The sequence below is a fragment of the Sinohyriopsis cumingii genome, chromosome 8, assembly GCF_028554795.1.
Source record: "Sinohyriopsis cumingii isolate HCF-2022 chromosome 8, ASM2855479v2, whole genome shotgun sequence".
NCBI classification, from domain to species: domain Eukaryota; kingdom Metazoa; phylum Mollusca; class Bivalvia; order Unionida; family Unionidae; genus Sinohyriopsis; species Sinohyriopsis cumingii.
The window spans coordinates 70,394,232-70,417,112 of record NC_142968.1 but is presented as its reverse complement, the minus strand read 5'-3'; the positions used below and the strand labels follow the sequence as shown (position 1 = coordinate 70,417,112).

The window sequence follows — 22,881 nt, the reverse complement described above, 5'->3', positions numbered from 1 at the left end:
TAACATACCATACATACAGCAATTTTATAACAACATAACAATTTGTGACAAATACATTTTAAAAACAGTATCATATTTTTTAGAAAGTATTGCATTGTGAAATATACCTGTTCATAATGGAAACAACCAGTGTAGTGGTATCATGGAAAAGTGCAGTAGAATGTAATGCTAGGACAAAGTACCATGATTAACATCTACATTACAGCTCTACCTAATTATATTGCCCTTCATTGTAACACAGCTCATATTATAAGGAGACTATGGTTCTTGGATCCAATTTCCTTAAATGATATTACAATTAAATGTATCAAGTACTTCATTATAAGTTGGTCTCAAAATAAGGTGTTATACTCTATGGCACCTCTACATTATAAGCCCGCAACCCCCATGTGGGAAACAGCATTATTAAACTGAAAGTATGATATACCTATCCACAGAGCATCCATAACATTGACATGTAAGTGCAAGAATGTGTGTTTGTATGTGATTTGCATTTTTAACATAGCTTTAACAATTTTTGAGTCATATCACTATGATGTCTGCAGTGTGACAGTTTATAATGATGTCTAGCAATGGGGCATCAAGCTGCAAACATGTTGCATCATGTCCCACCCAGTCACATTATCCTGACACCAAGATGACCTGTCCTAGCACTAACATCTTAATGCTGAGTTCCAAGCAAGGCAGCTGCTGATACCATTTTTATAAGTCTTTGGTATGACTAGGCCAGGTGTAAATGAAAGAAAGAATAATATAAAGAGATGTACTTGTATATAAAATTTCCACTAGACTGGTTCTCATTCATGTGCACATCATTTAAATAATAATGTGTCTTAATACACAGTCATTCTCTATATCACATGGTCATTCTTCATATCGCATGGTCTTTCTTCATATTGCATGGCCATGATATCACCAACATTTACCTGATATCATAATGTTAACTTTATACAGAGACATGCAGCTGAAAAAGCATCTCAACAATTCTAAGGCAAAATAAATTGCAATTTTGTTCTCTTATTCATATAATAAAATTTTTATAGATCTTTACTTTAATGACTATCCAGACCTTATCATAATATCAGTAAACCCATAACATTTGTAACCTCTGCTTTAAGCAAAACCTACAATACATGGTTCCAGGTCATCTCCACGGTTTTTCCAGGATGAAACTAGTTTTCAAGGTTTACATATGACTATTACTGAATGGAATTAAAGAACATTTTAGATTATAAAACACTCATTTTCTAAACCTAAAGACGGTTCTCTTTCAAGACTCTCCAAAACATCTAAGTCAGAAAAGATGATCATGTAAAAAACCACAGAATGTATCACAAGAAACAAATATGACTACCGATAGATTCCTAGAAATTGGCATGTAAGGTCATTAAAATTTACAGAAAATAAATTTTAACTTTACTGTGCTGGCCTGCATTATGTTGCTATGTAGAAACAACATAATGAACATAAATTACTTTTGTGTCCTTTAAACCTTTAATTCCAAAGAATTCTATTGAAATGTATATGCATGTTATACAAAGTAACATTTCCTATTACAGTATGAAAAAACAATAAATGCAAAGTATTAGAATCTTATCTGGTAACAAAAAAGTTTAACCCTGAATTTATCTGCACCAATAGAATCCAAAAACAAGATTTTTCAAACAACTTAAACTCCTTAAGACAATCTGGTCGAAAGACCTTCAAAATTATAATTACTGTATAAAACACGACTTAATATTCTGTAAAATGAACTTGTCTTATTGTAATTCGATAAACCAGTCCCCGAATCGGTATTGACACCTGGGTTCATACAATTTTTTAATATATAATACAAGTGATGACAATTTCCTATTTCTCCAGCATTCTATTTAAGATCTGAAACCAATGCTTTAAGCTACATGTCACTGTGTAATAGTTTTGCAGCAAAGTTCAGCTCATAGACTCAACATTTTGGACAACAAAATTTGGCATAAAATGAATAGCAGTCCAGTCTAATCGGGGTTTCCTCCACTTAGTCTCACCACACTGTTCACATTTGGACATTTAGGGTGGGATGTGGGGTCAGAGAAATTGGATATTTAAAATTTGGAATTTGCTACCACCATGAGGTAGTGGCATGGTGTATTCGCTTACAAGCCTAGGGTCTAGCAAGTTTAAACACTAATATTGAATCATACCTGCATGAAATCGATAAGAAAATGATTTATTTTCTCAGAAAGGGCAAGGATTATAAATGTTACGTCTTTAGTCTGCTGACAGACTCGAGAAAACTAATAGATGAAACCTGACCCGTTACTTGCCATTTATATTATTAGTCACATGACTTCACAAATCGCAATAGTCATGTGATGTCAACGACAAACTCCTTTTAATGTTGTTGTACAAAAATTACATTATATTTAATGAAAGTCAGATACATTTGTAAAAACCAGAAAGAACATATTATTCACAACATATTTATTTTAAGAACAATGACAAGAAATTTGATGTTGTTGCAGCAATCTGGCCAATCAGATTCATCAAGCAGACAGCACCAGTCAACATGGTAGTCACATGATACAACAAAACCCTGGTAGTTGTTCTCAGTATAAATATAGAGAATTTTGGGTTCTTTTGATTTTGCATTTTTATTACAACCCAGTAAAGAAATTTCATTTTTTTCTAAAGCATTTGAAATGGGTTATTATTGATATCATATGACTATGGGATCTATGATGCCATGAACATGAGGGTTGTGAGATTTGTATACTCGTATGAAAATCACAAGTACCAGGTCAAATTTCATAAATACCTTTATTTCTTTCAGTGGATTAAAGACATAATGATTTTAATACTCACAGTTTCTTAGAAAATAAATAGTTTACATATTGATTCCATCCAGATTTGACTCAATTCAACAACGCTTAAGTTTGCTAGGCCATCTGGTAAGCAGCTATGCTTTGCTGCAACCATGTTGGCCTCTTTTGATGCTAGACTGGTTTTCATATCTTCCATGTAAGAAAAGATACGAATATTGAGCTGTCTGTGAGAAAAAAGCCTAGTAGACAAATCTAATTCACTGAGTATTTCAATGGACTCAATAAATATGTTTATGGCAAGCACCCAAATGATCCATAATGCAACCTCAGAATATTCTGGTCAGCAGAACTTGTTAAATTTAACTCATGACCAGCTTAGTTAAAAATCAATTATGTAAATGTTTTGGTATCAAGTGGTGTAGGAAAATTCCCAGTTTTCTCACCCGACTTATATTCAATATTTGCAAAATTCAAGGACTTTTCATTGTCAGGATTTTTTTAAATCATTTCTCCCAACTTTTTCCTGATTTCCCAGTTAAGCATAAGAACCCTGATAATATTAGTGACCTTTGCTTTCGGTAAACCCATAACATTAGTGGCCTCTGCTTTAGGTAAGCCTATATTAGTGACCTCTGCTTATGGTAAACCCATAATATTAGTGACCCCTGCTTTAGGTAAACCCACATTAGTGACCTCTGCTTTAGGTAAACCCATAATATTAGTGACCCCTGCTTTAGGTAAACCCACATTAGTGACCTCTGCTTTAGGTAAACCCATAATATTAGTGACCCCTGCTTTAGGTAAACCCATAATATTAGTGACCCCTGCTTTAGGTAAACCCATAATATTAGTGACCCCTGCTTTAGGTAAACCCACATTAGTGACCCCTGCTTTAGGTAAACCCACATTAGTGACCTCTGCTTTAGGTAAACCTACATTAGTGACCTCTGCTTTAGGTAAACCCACATTAGTGACCTCTGCTTTAGGTAAACCCACATTAGTGACCTCTGCTTTAGGTAAACCCATAATATTAGTGACCCCTGCTTTAGGTAAACCCACATTAGTGACCTCTGCTTTAGGTAAACCCACATTAGTGACCTCTGCTTTAGGTAAACCCACATTAGTGACCTCTGCTTTAGGTAAACCCATATTAGTGACCTCTGCTTTAGGTAAACCCATATTAGTGACCTCTGCTTTAGGTAAACCCATATTAGTGACCTCTGCTTTAGGTAAACCCACATTAGTGACCTCTGCTTTAGGTAAACCCATATTAGTGACCTCTGCTTTAGGTTAAGTGATGTGATGTGATTTTTGATTTTTAATGTAGCTTTAACAATTTTTCAGTTATATTGCTACGATGTCTGCAATGTGGCAGTTTATAGTGACCTCTGCTTAAGGTGAACCCATAATATTATGACCAACTCTGCTTTCAGTCTATCGATACTGGCTCATAAAACTTCAACAAAGGTCTTTAATGCATATATGTTTTTAGGTGTGTGACTTAAAATACAGTCTGTGTTATACATACAATTAGATGACAGTGTGCCACCCTTCAATCCACCAACAGCTCCATTTAGTGATTTCAGCGTGGTATATCTATCCTCCTCAGGCTCAGCAATATCCGAGCAACAGGACGTATGTTGTGCTGCATGCGATTGAAGGGACACCTGTGGTTTGTTTTGCTGATTATCCTCTACTGCCTGATCATATGTTGGATTATCTACACCAAACACATCTATGTGGGAAAAAATATTTATAAGCAATATAGAAGAAAAAAAACAATTATAGATGAATGTCTAAATAAATAACTATATCAGTAAAAACGTATTTAGTGATCTCAGCTCCACACAATGCTCAGGCTTTTCTACACGAGAAGTCACATGTATAATAAAATGCTTCTATATTTCTTGTGGATAATTAATGCCATTAATTACTTATATTTAATTTAGTCAACTTGTAACAAACAAGAATGTGACCAAACTGCAAACTCTAACTGTGGATATCAACAGATGGTTGTTTGGACCCCCTCCTCCATAACGATATTGCTTTTCAGTTCAGAGGCTGATGTCACCTATTTATTAAAACCTGCAAATATCTGCAGAAAACGTTTAGCTGCACACCGCTAGGTCTCACAGCTGTGGAAAAACCACTGGATGAGGGATTCTTTTGGTGACATGTACATTATATTTTTGGAGCAAATCCTGTTTGATGACTTGTAAATCCATTTGGCATAGCACAAACCTCTGTCATGTGGTCATTTTGAATTTCGGGATAGATATGGCTGTTACCAAATACCGGTAAGTGTCTAAAGTAAATGCAGGTTTGAGAAGGATTAGCAAGCAGCAAAATTGCTTATTTTAATGAACAAGTGACATCCAAGATCAATATATTCTCCATCAGTATTGACACAGATTGCAGAGGGGTTTGATTTACTGGACTAAAGTTAGGGGTATGAGATATGACCCTTACATGATGAATTATTACCCCTGCTACATTTGAAATAGGCCCTAAATATTTTTATTGAAGTATTGTACAAATATTACTTACTCAAGCTCCAGAGGAACTTGAATTTTATTTTTGAAATCAAGATTTTATTTTTAAAAAAGGTTCTCTTTTTTATGTCAGGCATCCATTTTTGTAATGTGTACATACATACCGTGTGCAACATTACCCATGGTGATGTTATTTCGCCCCTTGGAGAAACTCATAATGGCATTGTTCTGACGTTTTAGTCGTTTAACTCGTCTCCTGAAGTACAGCACAAAGATGATCAACAAGATAAAAAGAATGGCAGCTGCTGCTGCAACCCCAATAATGACTGGGACAAATGATAATCCAGCTGATGAAACCTCGTTTTCTTTAACTTGCCGGTTTGCTGATGGCATCACTGAAAAGAAGAGACCCCTGACTTAGGCAATTTGAGGAGAGTGATTATAGTATTTGTGCCATTGGATATGTTCAAGTCAATGGGGTCAGCCAACACGGGTATGCGATAAAGCTTTCCAGTAGCTTCCACTGGGTCGGTGGTTCTTTCTGGAGTTTTGCTGTGGTTTTCCTCTGAAATATATACTGACCACCATGTATAACCTATCATGGTGTTAAACCAATAACAATAACTACTGTTTGATTCTGTGGTCAAGAAAGAAATACAATTTATACTTCAAAAAAGACCTTAGTATTGAACAATACATGATGATTTTTCTACTATGCTATCCCCAACTTCTTAACACTTCATTAAAATAGATTTTCCCAAAAGTAATGGGAATACTAAATCTTGAAAGAAATATTGTTTCAATCAAAACTGTTATGATTGCATAGGTCATAAATGCATCTTATATGACATGATGTACTTACATGCTGTTGCATCATGAAAGACATTCTGTAAGCATGTAAACTAGCAGCAAAATTATTGAGTCAATAATGTGTGTGTGTGTGTGTGTGTGTGTGTGTGTGTGTGTGTGATTTGGATTTTAACTAGCTTTACAGTTTCAGTCATATCGCTATGATGTCTGCAGTGTGACAGTTTATAGTAATGTCTTCATCATGCTACAGACATGAATCATCATGTCCCACCCAAGAACATTATCCTGACACCAGGTCAACCAGTCCAAACACTAACTCTTAATGCTGAGCATGAAGCGAGGCAGCTGCTAGTATGCTAGCACCATTTTTTAAAGTCTTTGATACGATTTAGCCCGGGTTTGAACCTGTGATCTTCCACATCCTAGGCAGACACTCTAACCTCTAAGCCGCCGGGTCTAGTCAATAATGTGCTTAATACTAACCTTTACATGCTACATCCAAAATGAGGAAATTATAGAGTCCTGCCCCACAATTCATTTGCACAGAAAGTCACAGGTGGGTAATGTAATATTAGTGGTTGTTTCAATGTTGTTAAAGTTCCACCAGTGAAATATATTATACAACATTGAATATGAACTCTATATCAAGCTACATAATTTAACTAAAATTGCAGACACATTATCATGGTTGTTGTTGTTGTTCTAGGGTTTAACACCATTTTTCAGCACACGATGGGCTATGTATGGCGACCAGTAGTAATGGTGGAGGAAGAACCTGCGAAAACTCTGGAAAGAACCACTAATCCACGAGAAGCTACTGGCAAGCTTTCTCGCATACCGATTATCATGATATTTAGTGACACAAATATTTATGCATGACAATCGAAAAGAGTACTACATTTTAACAAAGGTTTTGTATCCTTTTGGATACAACAAATTTTTATTCCCTCATTTTATTGCCTCAAGACACCCTGCAAATATGGAGGCAGGTGTATATACAACTATTCTCATACACAAATCATGATCCTATTTGCTTAAAACAGACAAAATCACAACTGAAATAATGGTTAATGAAAACTTAATATCATTCTCTCACTTTGTTGTAAAAAATTTGTGTCAGTGCACAATTATTTTACCAGATTCTTTTAATAAAAACATTTTCACAATAAATAGCACACAATATTGAAATGTTGATAAATTACTGATGATGGCAACATTATAAGAAATAAAAAACAATTAAATCTTGTCAAGCACAATTTTTTTTCACTTGCATCTTTTAATTCAGTTTAAGTGAGATCATCACCCTCAAGAAATTAAGCTGACCAATGCCCAGAAGTTAATACTGTGATGTCGGCAACTTGAATGTATTGTAATTCACTGCTGGCAGTTTATCTCTGAGAAAGCATTTAATTACGAATGGGTTCTCAAACTTAGAAATATAAGCATTTAAGAGTGCTCTTAAATCTCACCTATTCTGGCTATAGGAGCAGACATGAACACTAAATAAGTTTACTTCCTTAATTATTGTCAGCAAGGTTTTGTTTTGCAATTTCATTGTTTGCTTTTGCAATCTTGTTGTATATGTTTTTATGTGTAACCTAATATTGCAAAGAGATGTACATTATTATTATTATTATTATTATTATTATTATCTATTCAAATATGTAAAGACTATCAACTGTCATTTAATGGTTGTGGGTTTACCACCACATTTTAGCACATGATAGGGTATACATGAAGAACCCAGGAAGACCATGGTAAAAGATTCACCCTGGAAGAAGACCATGGTAAAAGATTCAGCCAGGAAGACCATGGTAAAAGATTCACCTTCCCATGGGAAGTTACTTTCTCACACATCAACACTAACTGAGCCGGAAACTCAAATCCAGATTGACAGAGTTGATATGGCAGTGATCAGTAAAGTTGAGTGATTTAGATCACGTGGCCAAACAGGGGTCCAAACTGAACTGTCACAGCCTAAATAGGCCACCTGAGTGGTACAAATATGTAAATGCACGTCTTTGAGAACCTGTTAGTAAGTAAATGCTTGTCCAGAGTTAAACAATCCACAGCCAATTACAATACATTAAAGATACCTACATCACAGTAAGACTATAGATTATTATCTTGAAAGGTTTTCCGCATAGCATTGTGAATGATATCCATATCTATTATAGTTCAGGGAATTTTCATGTTAGCATCAATAAATGTAGCTAAAAGTAAGTAATATTTTTCATGCATTAAGTACTTCAAAACTGTTCAAATCAATATAAAGTGTAACATGTCTTATTAAAAACATGGTGGTCTGTTTACGTCAAATCTTACAACATGACATAACCTGTGGAAGAGTCCATTCGTTTATTAAGGAGTGATCAGCTTTCCTATTCCAACAATGTAACTCAGCCTCTCTTTGATTTCTTTACAGTATCAAAAATAGATTCTTTTAGAACTAAGAACAAAGATGGCAAATTACATGTACAAAAAACAACAGTATTTATCAGCATTTATTGAATGAATGGTGTTATGCTGCATGTCCATATCAATTACATTTACCATTCATGCATGGGACAAATTTGGTAATTTTAGGTACAATTTGAGATGCTGACATGAAAATTCAATAAGAAACAGATGTGGATACCATTTGTCATGCTGTGTGAAATGAACCATAATCAAACATACACGTTTTGTCCTTTTGGTCGCCTTTTCTTGTTATCATCTGGATGCAAAATTTTATGGCAATGCCTAATGCCATCTGCTGACTGGTTTTGTACATAGCAATTCATGCCTTTTGCTATCAAGGAAGACTTGTATCATGGCATTTAAAATCAACATCTTGCAGAATTAATCCAAACATATTGAGGAGTTTATCTCCAGTGATATATAAGCTACAATTCATATGTTGGCTTATGATGGATACAATAATCCGATATTGGGATGGAGGCAAATGAAACTTCATTGATGCACAGATTTGTGAGCACCACATATCAACTTGATTGCTCTAGAAGTCAGTTATCAAGTCACTGACTGTAGCTCAGACATCATTAATATTAAAATCCTTCATACAAATGTTTATGTAGGGCAAAGAAGAATATATGTATCAGCACCCTCCCTGCCAACAGTTAGTGTTAACCAGAATTTGTTTACCATGCTGTGGCAGTGTGCCCCCAATTTGCTGTGGTCAATCTTTATAGGGCTCACAAGTTAACAAGAAATAGGTGAAGTTTTACATAGTTACTGTAGAATGCTTAGTCAATTAATGAAGTTATGATGAGTTCTTTTAAACACCAAAAAGAAGAAAAATTAAGCTGAGAATTAGCTTTAGTACTAGATATTATAAAGTCTATTTGCATAGGTTTTTTTATCTTGGCCCAATACACAAAATGATGAATCTTTCAATGTCCTGTTTTAAAATTTTGAGGTGTTTTGAGCTTGGACAAATACATGCATTATACCAAACACTTTGAATTTATTTATTTTCCTTTTAATTCACTGATTTATTTATTTACTGACATGGAATAATACAAGATTCTTGCTCTACCAACAAAATCCATATTGAGTGCATAAAATATGGTACATTTTCAATTATAAAGGAGAATCTGCTGATAGGAGTGTTAGGGTGCAGCAATATCAGTAGATTATTGAATAGTGACAATGGCAACTGGATTAAAGTGTCTTGCTCTAGGACACACCATGAGTTAGCCGACTCAGACTAATTCAACAGCAAAAACTGAGCACACACACTTTTCATCCTTCACTGTCATCAGTGTGCCACTGCGGACTGACACGTTAGAATAAGTCTTTGTATCCGAGTCAAATTTATTCCTGGAAATAAGTCTTTGTATCCGAGTCAAATTTATTCCTGGAAATAAGTCTTTGTGTCCGAGTCAAATGTATTCCTGGAAATAAGTCTTTGTGTCCAAGTCAAATTTATTCCTGGAAATAAGTCTTTGTATCCAAGTCAAATTTATTCCTGGAAATAAGTCTTTGTATCCGAGTCAAATTTATTCCTGGAAATAAGTCTTTGTGTCCGAGTCAAATTTATTCCTGGAAATAAGTTTTTGTATCTGAGTCAAATTTATTCCTGGAAAGAAGTCTTTGAATCCAAGTCAAATTTATTCCTGGAAATAAGTCTTTGTATCCAAGTCAAATTTATTCCTAGAAATATGCAGATAATGGCTAAAACTCCATCATAACAATTTTATATTTAGAGCAGGACTTGTAGGAAAAAACGGCTATTCAGAACATAGTTTTCATTTTATTTCAGTAAACTAATTTCTTTACGAAAATATTCAAGTGTTTTGTCATGACTATTTAATCCATAACTTCACTGAGGAACTCTAAGATTGTTCATTAAACTGATACAAAATACTGTATGTTCAAACTGGTTTAAAGCAAAAATGCACACTCTACTTTATAAAATTTGACATTTGATGAAAGAACTTAGCTTTTATGCACCATGTTTTATTTCTAGCATTTGTAATGATGTGTGATTCCCACTACCACCTTGCAAGGCTTAAAAACTGAAACTTACAAATGCATCCATACACAGAACTGCAGTACTCCGTGTCTAGGCAATGACAGGTCTGGTTGCATAGAATTCCATACATGCTTGGAGGGCAACCTAGGAAAGAATGAAAATGTGTTATTAAACCACATGCAAACAACCATTATAAGCATATGTCAGAAAAAAACCTATTTTGCTTGTTATGTGACAACAACAGTTGGAACCATTTTCCAAAAAATGTACAAGTCAACCATATTTGATCTAACAATGTTTGTTATGAAAAAGATGCCCTATTTAATTTTTATTTAGTCTGTCAGCACATGACCCAGTGTAGGTACAACAACCATGTTAATGTCTATGTAAGAATAACCATATTAATGTCTATGTATGAATAACAACCATGTTAATGCCTATGTAAGAATAACCACATTAATGTCTATGTATGAATAACAACCATGTTAATGCCTATGTAAGAATAACCACATTAATGTCTATGTACGAATAAGAACCATGTTAATGCCTATGTAAGAATAACCACATTAATGTCTATGTATGAATAACAACCATGTTAATGCCTATGTAAGAATAACCATATTAATGTCTATGTACGAATAAGAAACATGTTAATGCCTATGTAAGAATAACCATATTAATGTCTATGTACGAATAACAACCATGTTAATGTCTATGTAAGAATAGCCATATTAATGTCTATGTATGAATAACAACCATGTTAATGCCTATGTAAGAATAACCACATTAATGTCTATGTACGAATAAGAACCATGTTAATGCCTATGTAAGAATAATAATGGTGTTAAAGCATATGTAAGAACAACAACCATATTAAAGCCTATCAGAAAAACGTCCATATTTTGCTTGTTGTGTGACAACAATTGGTGGAACCATTGGAAAATAATGTTGTTCCTTTCTTGCAAAACAATATACAAGTCGACTATTTTTAATTTAATATGGAATGTTATGAAAAGAATCAGCAATTCATTTGTTACTTACTCTGTGAACACATGACCCCAGTATACCCTGCATAGCAGTGACAGTGACCATCATAAGGTCTACAGATTCCATTCTCACAGGCACAGTCATATTTACAATCCTGGCCATACTTGTTGGTAGGGCATGCTGAAATGCAGGAAATAGATGATGAAACTACTGCACCCTTGTCATACATTACTAAACAACTTCCATGACCTTTAACTTTGACCTCTTTGTCCACTACATTTCTCTGTTAATATGTGGAGATTGTAATAACAATACATGTATGGAAACAGAAGATAAAGCTGTTTTATTATACTCAGAACAATTTATTCTAAAAGATAAAAAAGAAACAATTCACCTTGCGACCTTCACCTCTGAGTCTTGGATCTATGCTTCAACAGTATTGACACTTGAATTTTAAACTTACAGTAATGACAGTGGAATTTTAAACTTACAGTATTGACAGTTGGGTCCATAAAATCCTGGATAGCAGATACACTTCCCTGTGACAGCATCACAGTATGCCTTTGTGACATCACAGTCCTTACTACATATTCCTAAGCAGTTTTGACCATAGGTATTTGGTGGGCAATCTGAAAATATTTCAGAATAAGTAATAAAGAAATAAACCTCTGAAATATGCACAGACAAATCCAAAATGAACATCAAACATTGGTAATTTACTTTTTCAAGAGACATACAACTAAAATAATTTTTGGAAACTGCCAAAACGTTGTCATCAGGAAATAATATGAATCAACAAAAATATTTCTTAAGCTTGGCTAATTTTCATCTTAGCCATGTAATTATATGGTATCTTAGTAATCATAAACAGTAATTATATTATTGTATGGTATCTTAGGAAGTATATACAGTAATTATCTTATTGTATGGTATCTTAGTATGCATATACAGTAATTATCTTATTGTATGATATCTAAGTATACATATACAGTAATTATCTTATTGCATGGTATCTTAGTATGCATATACAGTGATTATCTTATTGTATGGTATCTAAGTATGCATATATGGTGATTATCTTATTGTATGGTATCTAAGTATGCATATATGGTGATTATCTTATGGTATCTAAGTATACATAAATGGTGATTTTTTTTGTATGTTATCTTAGTATGTATAAACAGTGATAATCTTCTACATGTAATTGTATGGTATTTAAGTATGCATATACAGTGATTATCTTTTGCATGTAATTGTATGGTATATAAGTATACATATACAGTGATTATCTTGCCCATGTAATTGTATGGTATTTAAGTATGGATATACAGTGATTATCTTACATGTAATTGTATGGTCTCAAAGTATATATGCATATATATATGTGGTGATTATCTTAGTCATGCAAGTTTAATGGACACAGCACATTAGTAATTTTAAAAAATATATCTTTAGAGAGAAGGTAATTTGAAAACAATGGAAGAAAATTTTAAGTTCAGTAGCATATAAAACTTGCTTAAAAATTTATTTCCAAATGCCATGCTCACCACATGCATTAAGAAATTTTAACAATTTATGATATGGGGCTCCTGCCAAAATGATTCAAATCAGGGCCTACATTTGCTAAGGCTGCTACGGTAAGTTTATGGTATCCAAGTATGCATATGTATGCTGATTATCTTAGCCATGTAATTGTATGGTATTTAAGCATGCATATACAGTGATTATCTTTTACAATTAATTATATGGTATTTAAGTATGCATATACAGTGATTATCTTTTGCATGTAATTGTGTGGTATTTAAGTATACATATACAGTGATTATCCTTGCCATGTAATTGTATGGTATTTAAGTATGCATATACAGTGATTATCTTGCCCATGTAATTGTATGGTATTTAAGTATGCATATACAGTGATTATCTTACATGTAATTGCATGGTATTTAAGTATGCATATACAATGATTATCTTACCCATCTAATTGTATGGTATTTAAGTATGCATATACAGTGATTATCTTGCCTATGTAATTGTATGGTATTTAAGTATGCATATACAATGATTATCTTACCCATCTAATTGTATGGTATTTAAGTATACATATAAAGTGGTTATCTTTTACATCTAATTGTATGGTATTTAAGTATACATATACAGTGATTATCTTAGTCATGTAATTGTATGGTATTTAAGTACACATATAAAGTGGTTATCTTTTACATCTAATTGTATGCTATTTAAGTATGCATATACAGTGATTATCTTTTACAAGAAATTGTATGGTATTTAAGTATGCATATACAGTGATTATCTTTTACAAGTAATTGTATGGTATTTAAGTATACATATACAGTGGTCATTGCTAACACTTACTTAGTTGACAGTTAGGCCCAGTATAACCAGGTGGACAGCTGGCAAGTTCACACACACCAGTGACTGGGTTACACTGTTCATATTGTCCACATACTGGACATTGGAAGGCACAGTCCTTGCCATATGTTTTTCCACTACATTCTGAAAAATTAATATGTATTATTGAAATTGAGCCTATGGGTTTCTTTTCTTTTTTATTGGTATGTGAAATACATCAAGAAAAGTTTATGTTGTTCATCCCTTTGAAGTAAAAGATAACCTATACAATGTATAAAAGTGTCTGACTGTCTTACAGGTTCACATGTAAATTTTACAAAATCATTGATACAGAAGATAGCATGATTTCATTAATTACCAATTTTTGCAGATTTTATGGTTTCTGCAAACCATAAATTAAAAGACCTAATCCTATCATATTACTTGTTTATAACAACAAAGGGATCTATTGTCCTGGTCATGAATATACATACCAACAAACTTGCAGTTCTTTTAAAACCACAAATTATAATTACAAAAACAAAAATTGCAATATACTTTGCACAAATGTGTACATCAATACAAATATATAGATAATTGCTGAAGGTAAAAAACAACATTGCAAAAGTATGTCAGTTTTGATAAGTCTTAAATACATATTAATAAATAAAAAACTAAACATACATGTGTGTATATATATATATATATATATATATATATATATATATATATACACCGCTCCCTTGATAACTCGCACACAACAGGGTCCAAAAACATTGACCGCACTATAAGCAAGGGCGCAAGTTACCGAGGGACCTATAAAAAAAAAATAATAAAGAGATGGAGATTGACAGAGAGAGGCGAAGGGGGGGGGGTTGCATTGTTAAATACTCGTTTTATAATCGTGCTGAAAATAACTGTGAATAAATATTTCTTTATAAAGGTGTTGTTCGTTTTTCTTTATAAATTACCTTTAATTTCTGGATAAAGTATCTTGAAAAGATCGTAAAAACAAACATTATTCCACGAGGTATCAGTACTCTTAACATGTGTATCGCTAAGCACATTGTGTATTACGTCACTGCTTTGTGTGTTGATTTGGATACATTCTAGTTTTATTGTTTGTTCAAAATAAATCAAGATTTCTTTTATCAAAAAAGATAACATTCATATCGATAAACGACAACGTCGAAACTTGTGTTGCTCTAAAAAAAACAAATCTGCTATCACTAGATAGATAGATAGATAGATAGATAGATAGATAGATAGAGTAAAATGTAAAAAAATAAATTCACAAAGATAAACCATTACCAACCATGAATTTAATGGGTCTAAACATCAGACATGTAAAAACAAAATAATATTTAAATACAAATACGCGAGAATACGACAACATTTGCTGGGCAATTGTCTAATAGCAGTAGAGCTTTCTCCTCTAAGCCCCTGGATCGCAGGTGGTTTCTGACGGCGGGGACAAACATCTTAGAAAACCACTCCGTAAATATTGTTGCAGTCATCCATGCATTTCCACTATTTCTGTATACAAATGGAAGGGTGTCCATATTCATGTCATGAAAACAACGGGGAGACTTGTATTTGCCAACACATAATGGTTTCATTTTATGTGTGCCAGTTTTGTTAACACAAATCAAAAGTGTTAATCTCTCTTTGTTCAGCTTGAAACCCTCCTTTTTGTGTGTATCATCTCTGGTAGCTAGAGTTTTGTCTGGCATCATCCGATAGCATAGACCAGCCTCATCACAATTATAAACTTGGTCGTCTGTATATCCATCACGGGTCAGTATCTCTCGGAGTTGGTTGGGATAACTAGATGTGGCCGCCTGATTTGCTGAGCGTATCTCTCCCGACAACGAATTTTGTTTTATTCCATGTCGGCGCTGGAATCTCCAAAGCCATCCATGGCTTGCCATGAAATCTGAATCAGTATCCATAGTTTTGGCCATTTTCTCTGCCTGGGCCTTGAGAATTGTTCCCGAAATCGGAACACCTTGTTCACATTGCTGTGTGAACCAGGTGTACACAGCATCATCTAATTCTGTGTCGTTTGCAGTGCATGCCCGTTTCCGTTTAAATCCATCTTCAGAATCAACTTCATACAAATAATCCCGAAATTTCTGTTCATCCTTGAGCCAACCTCTGAGTGTCAACTCGGCAAGTTTAAGTTCACTACAAACTTTTGATCTTGATTCACCATTACGAACCCTCTCTATGACAGTAAGCTTTTCATTCACCGAGTACGCCTTTCGCTTGATTCCCTTGCTCTCCATGATCACATTTACAAATGATTAGGATAAATTACTGATTAATATATACTTTAATGACAATAAGTACATACTATTTGAAACCATGTTCGATTGGTCCAATTAAATTGACTGATGTTGAGATACGATATTGACCACAAGAGTTTATGCATGTAGGATTTGCATTCCTTTGAACTTTTGTATTTTTGTACGTCTTTTACCTGATTTAACACAAAAGACCAACTTAACGTGATAAAACAAAGCAGGTCTATTTTAATTGATTTTTACAATGCAACAAACACTTCCCCAAGTCGTCGATCAAAACGCAGCCGGCACTCAATTAGGTTCTCACAGATGTGCTCGCGGGCATCGATGTGATGGTCAATTGACTCTGTTCATGTTTAAATAGAAGAGAACATGCAACGATTATACTGCTTACACTGCAACACAATGAAAAGATTAAAACACTGATTTCCCCTGATAAGACATATTTAATTAGTGTTCATTTCATTCAGTGTTGCCACCTGTTAGCATTTACTATAATTCATTGATCGCTGTTTCGCCATATACATATACAGTATTATTATTTACAGTGAACTGAGAAAATATTTTTTCAGATAAAATCTAACAAGATATGTGATTCCTTATTAAAACCTGAAAATTTCACGATGTTGATTCTAACTTTTCGGGCACTAACCGCCATTTTCAACGATAAAACAGGCGATATATCAAGGTTTCATTCACCAGTTCTGATCATGATTTTCTTCATTTTTTAAAAATATTTTCTTTAAAAAAAAAACGGGATCCACGCTGGACACCACGTTATAAGCGGGTTCGCGAGTTATCAGGGCGCGAGTTATCGAGGGAGCGGTGTATATATATATATATATATATATATATATATATATATATATATATATATATATAATATACACAATACAACACTATTTAGAATATATGTCTAAAACTTTAAATGTGATCAAATAAACATTCCAACTTACTCTGTTCGCACAAGGTGCCCTGGTACCCTGGGGGACAGATACAAGACCCAGTGCTGATGTCACATGTTCCATCATTCGTACAGTTACAGTTGTTCAGGCAATTAGGGCCCCACTTATTGGCAGGACAGGAAGACTTGCAGTTCAAGCCTGAAACAGAACAATTGTTTAAAATTTCATACACATCTACAACAAAAACACATACCAATACATTAGACTGGTCAATCCCCAGAGTCTGTGAAGTAGTGTTTATGAAAATATAAACTTTTGACAGGCTTTCATGATTAATCGGTTCAGGAAATCATACAAATGTTTTTATAAGAATAAAAAATGGTACAGAATCAATAACTGACAAATATGTGCCTTATTAAACATAAAATATGAAAATGTTTTCTTTGATAAATCAAAACAACATTAAGTTTATAATTTCGCTGCTTTAGAAATTTGTTAATATTTTACAAACTTTAGTTTGTTTATGGGGTTTAATATCATTATTCTCCACAGGATAGGCTAGCTATACATGGCAGCTATTATATTTGGTTTGTAGTCTTGAATTTGAGTGCAGTTTGTGTAGTCTTAGAACTCACCAAATGCAACAATTGATTTCAGAATCAAACTCCAAATGAAACAGTCTAGCAATAATATCCTTCATTTTAAATCTTTCTGTAATTTTTTGTTTCATAAGGAACACAATTTTTTAGATTTTTATATCGAAAAATAAACGGAGATAACTGAAAAAGTAGGGCACTCATTCTATATGTAAAGTAGTAACTTGCAGATACTTGTTCAGTTCAACTAGCTCTACTAGCACACTATTCCACTATTACCAACATATTCTACTGATTTATCAACACTTTATGCCCCTGGACTACCAGCACAGTATAATCCTTTTCTACCACCACATTATGACTGATATACCAGCACAGTATGAACCTGATCTACCAGCACATTATCACTGTGATCTACCAGCACATTATCACTGTGATCTACCAGCACATTATGACTGTGACCTACCAGCACATTATGACTGTGATCTACCAGCACATTATGACTGTGACCTACCAGCACATTATCACTGTGATCTACCAGCACATTATGACTGTGATCTACCAGCACATTATGACTGTGACCTACCAGCACATTATGACTGTCATCTACCAGCACATTATGACTGTGACCTACCAGCACATTATGACTGTGACCTACCAGCACATTATCACTGTGATCTACCAGCACATTATGACTGTGACCTACCAGCACATTATCACTGTGATCTACCAGCACATTATCACTGTGATCTACCAGCACATTATGACTGTGACCTACCAGCACATTATGACTGTGATCTACCAGCACATTATGACTGTGATCTACCAGCACATTATGACTGTGACCTACCAGCACATTATGACTGTGACCTACCAGCACATTATCACTGTGATCTACCAGCACATTATCACTGTGATCTACCAGCACATTATCACTGTGATCTACCAGCACATTATCACTGTGACCTACCAGCACATTATGACTGTGACCTACCAGCACATTATCACTGTGATCTACCAGCACATTATGACTGTGACCTACCAGCACATTATGACTGTGACCTACCAGCACATTATCACTGTGATCTACCAGCACATTATGACTGTGACCTACCAGCACATTATCACTGTGATCTACCAGCACATTATGAGTGTGACCTACCAGCATATTATCACTGTGATCTAACAGCACATTATGACTGTGACCTACCAGCACATTATCACTGTGATCTACCAGCACAGTATGACCCTGATGACTGATCTACCAGCAAATTATGACTGATCTACCAGCACATTATGACTGATATACCAGCACAGTATGACCCTGATCTACCAGCACATTATCACTGTGATCAACCAGCACATTATGACTGTGATCTACCAGCACAGTATGACCTTGATGACTGATCTACCAGCAAAGTATGACTGATCTACCAGCACATTATGATCGATATACCAGCACAGTATGACCCTGATCTACCAGCACAGTTTGACCCTGATCTACCAGCACAGTATGAACCTGATATACTAGCACATTATGACTGTGATCTACCAGCACAGTATGACCTGATGACTGATCTACCAGCATATTATGCCTTATCTACTAGCACACATTATGACTGATATACCAGCACAGCATGAACCTGATCTACCAGCATATTATGACTGATATACCAGCACAGTATGACCCTTTTCTACCAGCACAGTATGACTGATCTATCAGCACAGTATAATTGTGATCTACCAGCATATTATGACTGATCTACTAGCACATTATGACTGATATACCAGCACAGCATGAACCTGATCTACCAGCACATTATGACTGATATACCAGCACAGTATGAACCTGATCAACCAGCACATTATGACTGATCTACCAGCACAGTATGACCCTTTTCTACCAGCACATTATGACTGATCTACCAGCACAGTATGACCCTTTTCTACCAGCACAGTATGACTGATCTACCAGCACAGTATAATTGTGATCTACCAGCATATTATGACTGATCTATCAGCACAGTGTGACTGATCTACCAGCACATTGTAACTGATCTACCAGCACATCATGCCCTGGTCTACCAACATATTATAGATTACTCTGGTGGCCTAAATGGTTAGAGCATCTGCCTTGGATGCGGGAGGTCATGGTTCGAACCCAGTTGAGTCATACCAAAGACTTATGAAAAAATACTAGCAGCTGATACAGTATCACTTGGCACTCAGCATTAAGAAGTTAGTGTTAGGACTGGTTGGCCTGGAGTCAGGATAATGTGACACTGTATACATCATAGTGATATGGCTGAAAAAATGTTAAAGCTACATTAAAAATCCAAAGCACAAACACACACACCAACATATTATGCCCTAATTCTGCCAGCAAACTACGGTCTTGATTTACCAGCACAGTCTGCCTTTGATCTATAACACAGGATGTCCTTAATCTACCAACACATTATGATCCTGATCTACCAGCATGCTATTCCCCTGATCTACCAGCGCAATATTTCACTGATCTACCAGCACATTATTCCAATGATCTATAAGCACATTATGCTCCTGATTTATCAGCACATTATGCCCCTGATGTTGTCCTGTGATGCTCAATCAGGGGCATAATGTGCTGGGACATGCTGTGCCTAGAGATCAAAATTACACTGCTGGTATATCAAGAACATAATTTGCTGGTTGATATGAGCATAATATGTTGGTACTAGTAGATTAGGTGCATACTGTGCTTATTGATCAAGGGCATACTGTGCTGATGGGTCAGGAACATAATTAGATAGTTGATGAAGGGCAGGCTTCACCAGATCAAGAACAAAATGCTCTGGTAAATCAAATGCATACTGTGATGGTAGGTAAGAAGGATAATTTGCTGGGAGATCTGAGGCATAATGTACTGACAGATCAAAGGCATGCTGTGCTAGTAGATCAAAAACAATGTTCTAGTAGATCAGATGCATATGGTGTTGGTAGACCATGGACATACTGTGGTGGTAGATCATCATGGGTGTAGAGCTGTGGGAATGCATGGGAACAGTATTCCATTACTTTTTTTTTCACTCACTATTGCTCCCTCCCTCCCCCCAAATCTGACTAATATGTGCTCCCTCTTCTTGATTTAGTAACACATGACTGTAGATCAGGTACAAACTGTGCTGGCAGATCAGGAGCAAACTATACTGGAAGATCAGAGGCATACTGTACTGGTAGATCAAGGATGTACTATGCTGGTAGATCAAGGGCATAATGCGCTGGCAGATCAAGGGCATACTGTGCTGGCAGATCAAGGGCATACTGTGCTGGTAGATCAGATGCATACTAGGCTGGTAGATTCCTGGCATAATATGCTGGTAGATTAGTGGCATACTATGCTGGTAGATCAGGTGCATTATGTGCATGTAGATCAGTGTTACAAGTGGCTTGTCAACTTACAACCATAATGAAACAAATGAATAGACTTTGATATGTCAATGTATAATGTGATGGTACATCTGGGTTTATGCTGTTAACATCTGGGTGCATTAATATACGTCTGAACTGTCAGATGTACAATAAATCTGTTTTAGGAACTGGCTGAACCACTTACACCAAATACCTCAAATTTAAATGAATTAATCCTGAGATACTTACCACTCCACCCTGGCATGCAAATACATTCCCCTGTCACATGATGACAACCCAAACTATTGTTCTGATCACAGTAGCTGCTGCACAACTGAGAACACTGGTTGCCAAACCTCCAGGCCTGAAAAACATTGGAAACAATCTCTGACAATATTATCATGCACATAAACGTTTCTGTCTCAAGATATCAACTTAGCTATCACAATGGAGTAAAGCCTACACAAAATATGTATAAAAAGTCCACAGTCCTTAGGAATCTTACATAAAATATCCATTATTAAGAAAACATGCTGATCACAGCATGTAATGTGGTAAGAAAGTAGCTACAAAAACCCTTCTCAAACATCAAAATATTCTTGGAACTTTTCACTGTGCATAACATCACCATTTAACTGTGTTGGGTATTCAGTCTCAAAGACAATGCATGTGCTTTATTCAACACAGCTACATTAGATAAAACTAAAGAACTGTTTAGTGGATAAAAAGGTAGATAACTCTGTCATTTATATGTGTTATTGTTGGTAATGATAACAGTATGGCACATAATGATATCTACTCGACTATTAAAGAGTATAGAAAGCTGCTTCAAATTAGTCTTTCCACAAATATGAGATAACTACTGCAATAATGACATTTGCTTACACTGCATTGCTCAGTGCAATATTTCCCAGTGTATCCAGGCTTACATCTACAGGTCCCATCAATTGAGTCACAAACTGAGGTCTCCGAGGAGCACACACATGGAGAGGCACAGTTCAAGCCATAATATCTAACACAGGGAGACTCACAGAATGTTCCATTCCAACCTGAAAAATGGGACCAAAATACAAACGTTATATGAACATGCATCTTTGTACTTACAAGGGACAATTCAGCAAAAGCTGATGCATATATTGTGTTCCCATTATGCATAGTTTGATTACTGATTAAAAAATGAACAAAATGTAATTAACAGTACAACTTGAGATTACAGAATGAAACCTAAAAAGATCTTTGAGATAGATCCCCAAACAAAAGCACGTTTTTCAAATCTAGGTTAATGTTTCTGGTAAACTTAAAGTTCAGCCAAGATAAATTCTACAGCATTACTGAATACAATCGCAGGTAAATTCGATCTAACTGTTAACTGCAGGGACCCAGGTCTGCCACTGCATATTATTTTCTAATATTTGTTTTTATTTTGATCAGGTGGCAGCTATGAATTTATATGTAAAATCATGTTATGATGTTATAACAAACTTGGGCTGTGTACTTAAATGTCACTCTTTATTCCTTAATACTATGTATTTTTTATATACTTTAAAACAACAAACAGCTATACCTGAAATGACCTAAAATGCAAAATGTAATCAAGATGTAACCAAAGGAAAAGGTTAACAATCTAGACCCACACCAATGTCACTATGGAGCATACAAAAATATGATCTGAAAATTTACCATTAGCCTTAATTCTTCAAAGGACTGAAATGTTTCCACATTCTTCCAAATCATGGAAACAAATGTCAGGTAAACATGATTGGAA

At 34.9% G+C, this 22,881-nt stretch overlaps 1 protein-coding gene across 6 annotated transcripts in view; it reads right to left on the bottom strand.

Annotated features, from left to right (window-relative positions):
- LOC149793779 (uncharacterized) overlaps positions 1-22,881 on the bottom strand; it is a 115,405-nt gene that overhangs the window by 18,779 nt on the left and 73,745 nt on the right. For all 6 annotated transcript variants that reach the window (XM_089967770.1, XM_089967773.1, XM_089967775.1 and 3 more), the window contains 9 exons: positions 22,002-22,165; positions 21,366-21,480; positions 17,182-17,328; positions 13,944-14,084; positions 12,059-12,196; positions 11,622-11,747; positions 10,635-10,724; positions 5,458-5,688; positions 4,330-4,536 (listed from right to left, as the gene is read on the bottom strand). In XM_089967770.1, coding sequence (XP_089823896.1) covers positions 4,330-4,536; positions 5,458-5,688; positions 10,635-10,724; positions 11,622-11,747; positions 12,059-12,196; positions 13,944-14,084; positions 17,182-17,328; positions 21,366-21,480; positions 22,002-22,165 — 1,359 coding nt within the window. The remainder of the gene's footprint in view (positions 1-4,329; positions 4,537-5,457; positions 5,689-10,634; positions 10,725-11,621; positions 11,748-12,058; positions 12,197-13,943; positions 14,085-17,181; positions 17,329-21,365; positions 21,481-22,001; positions 22,166-22,881) is intronic.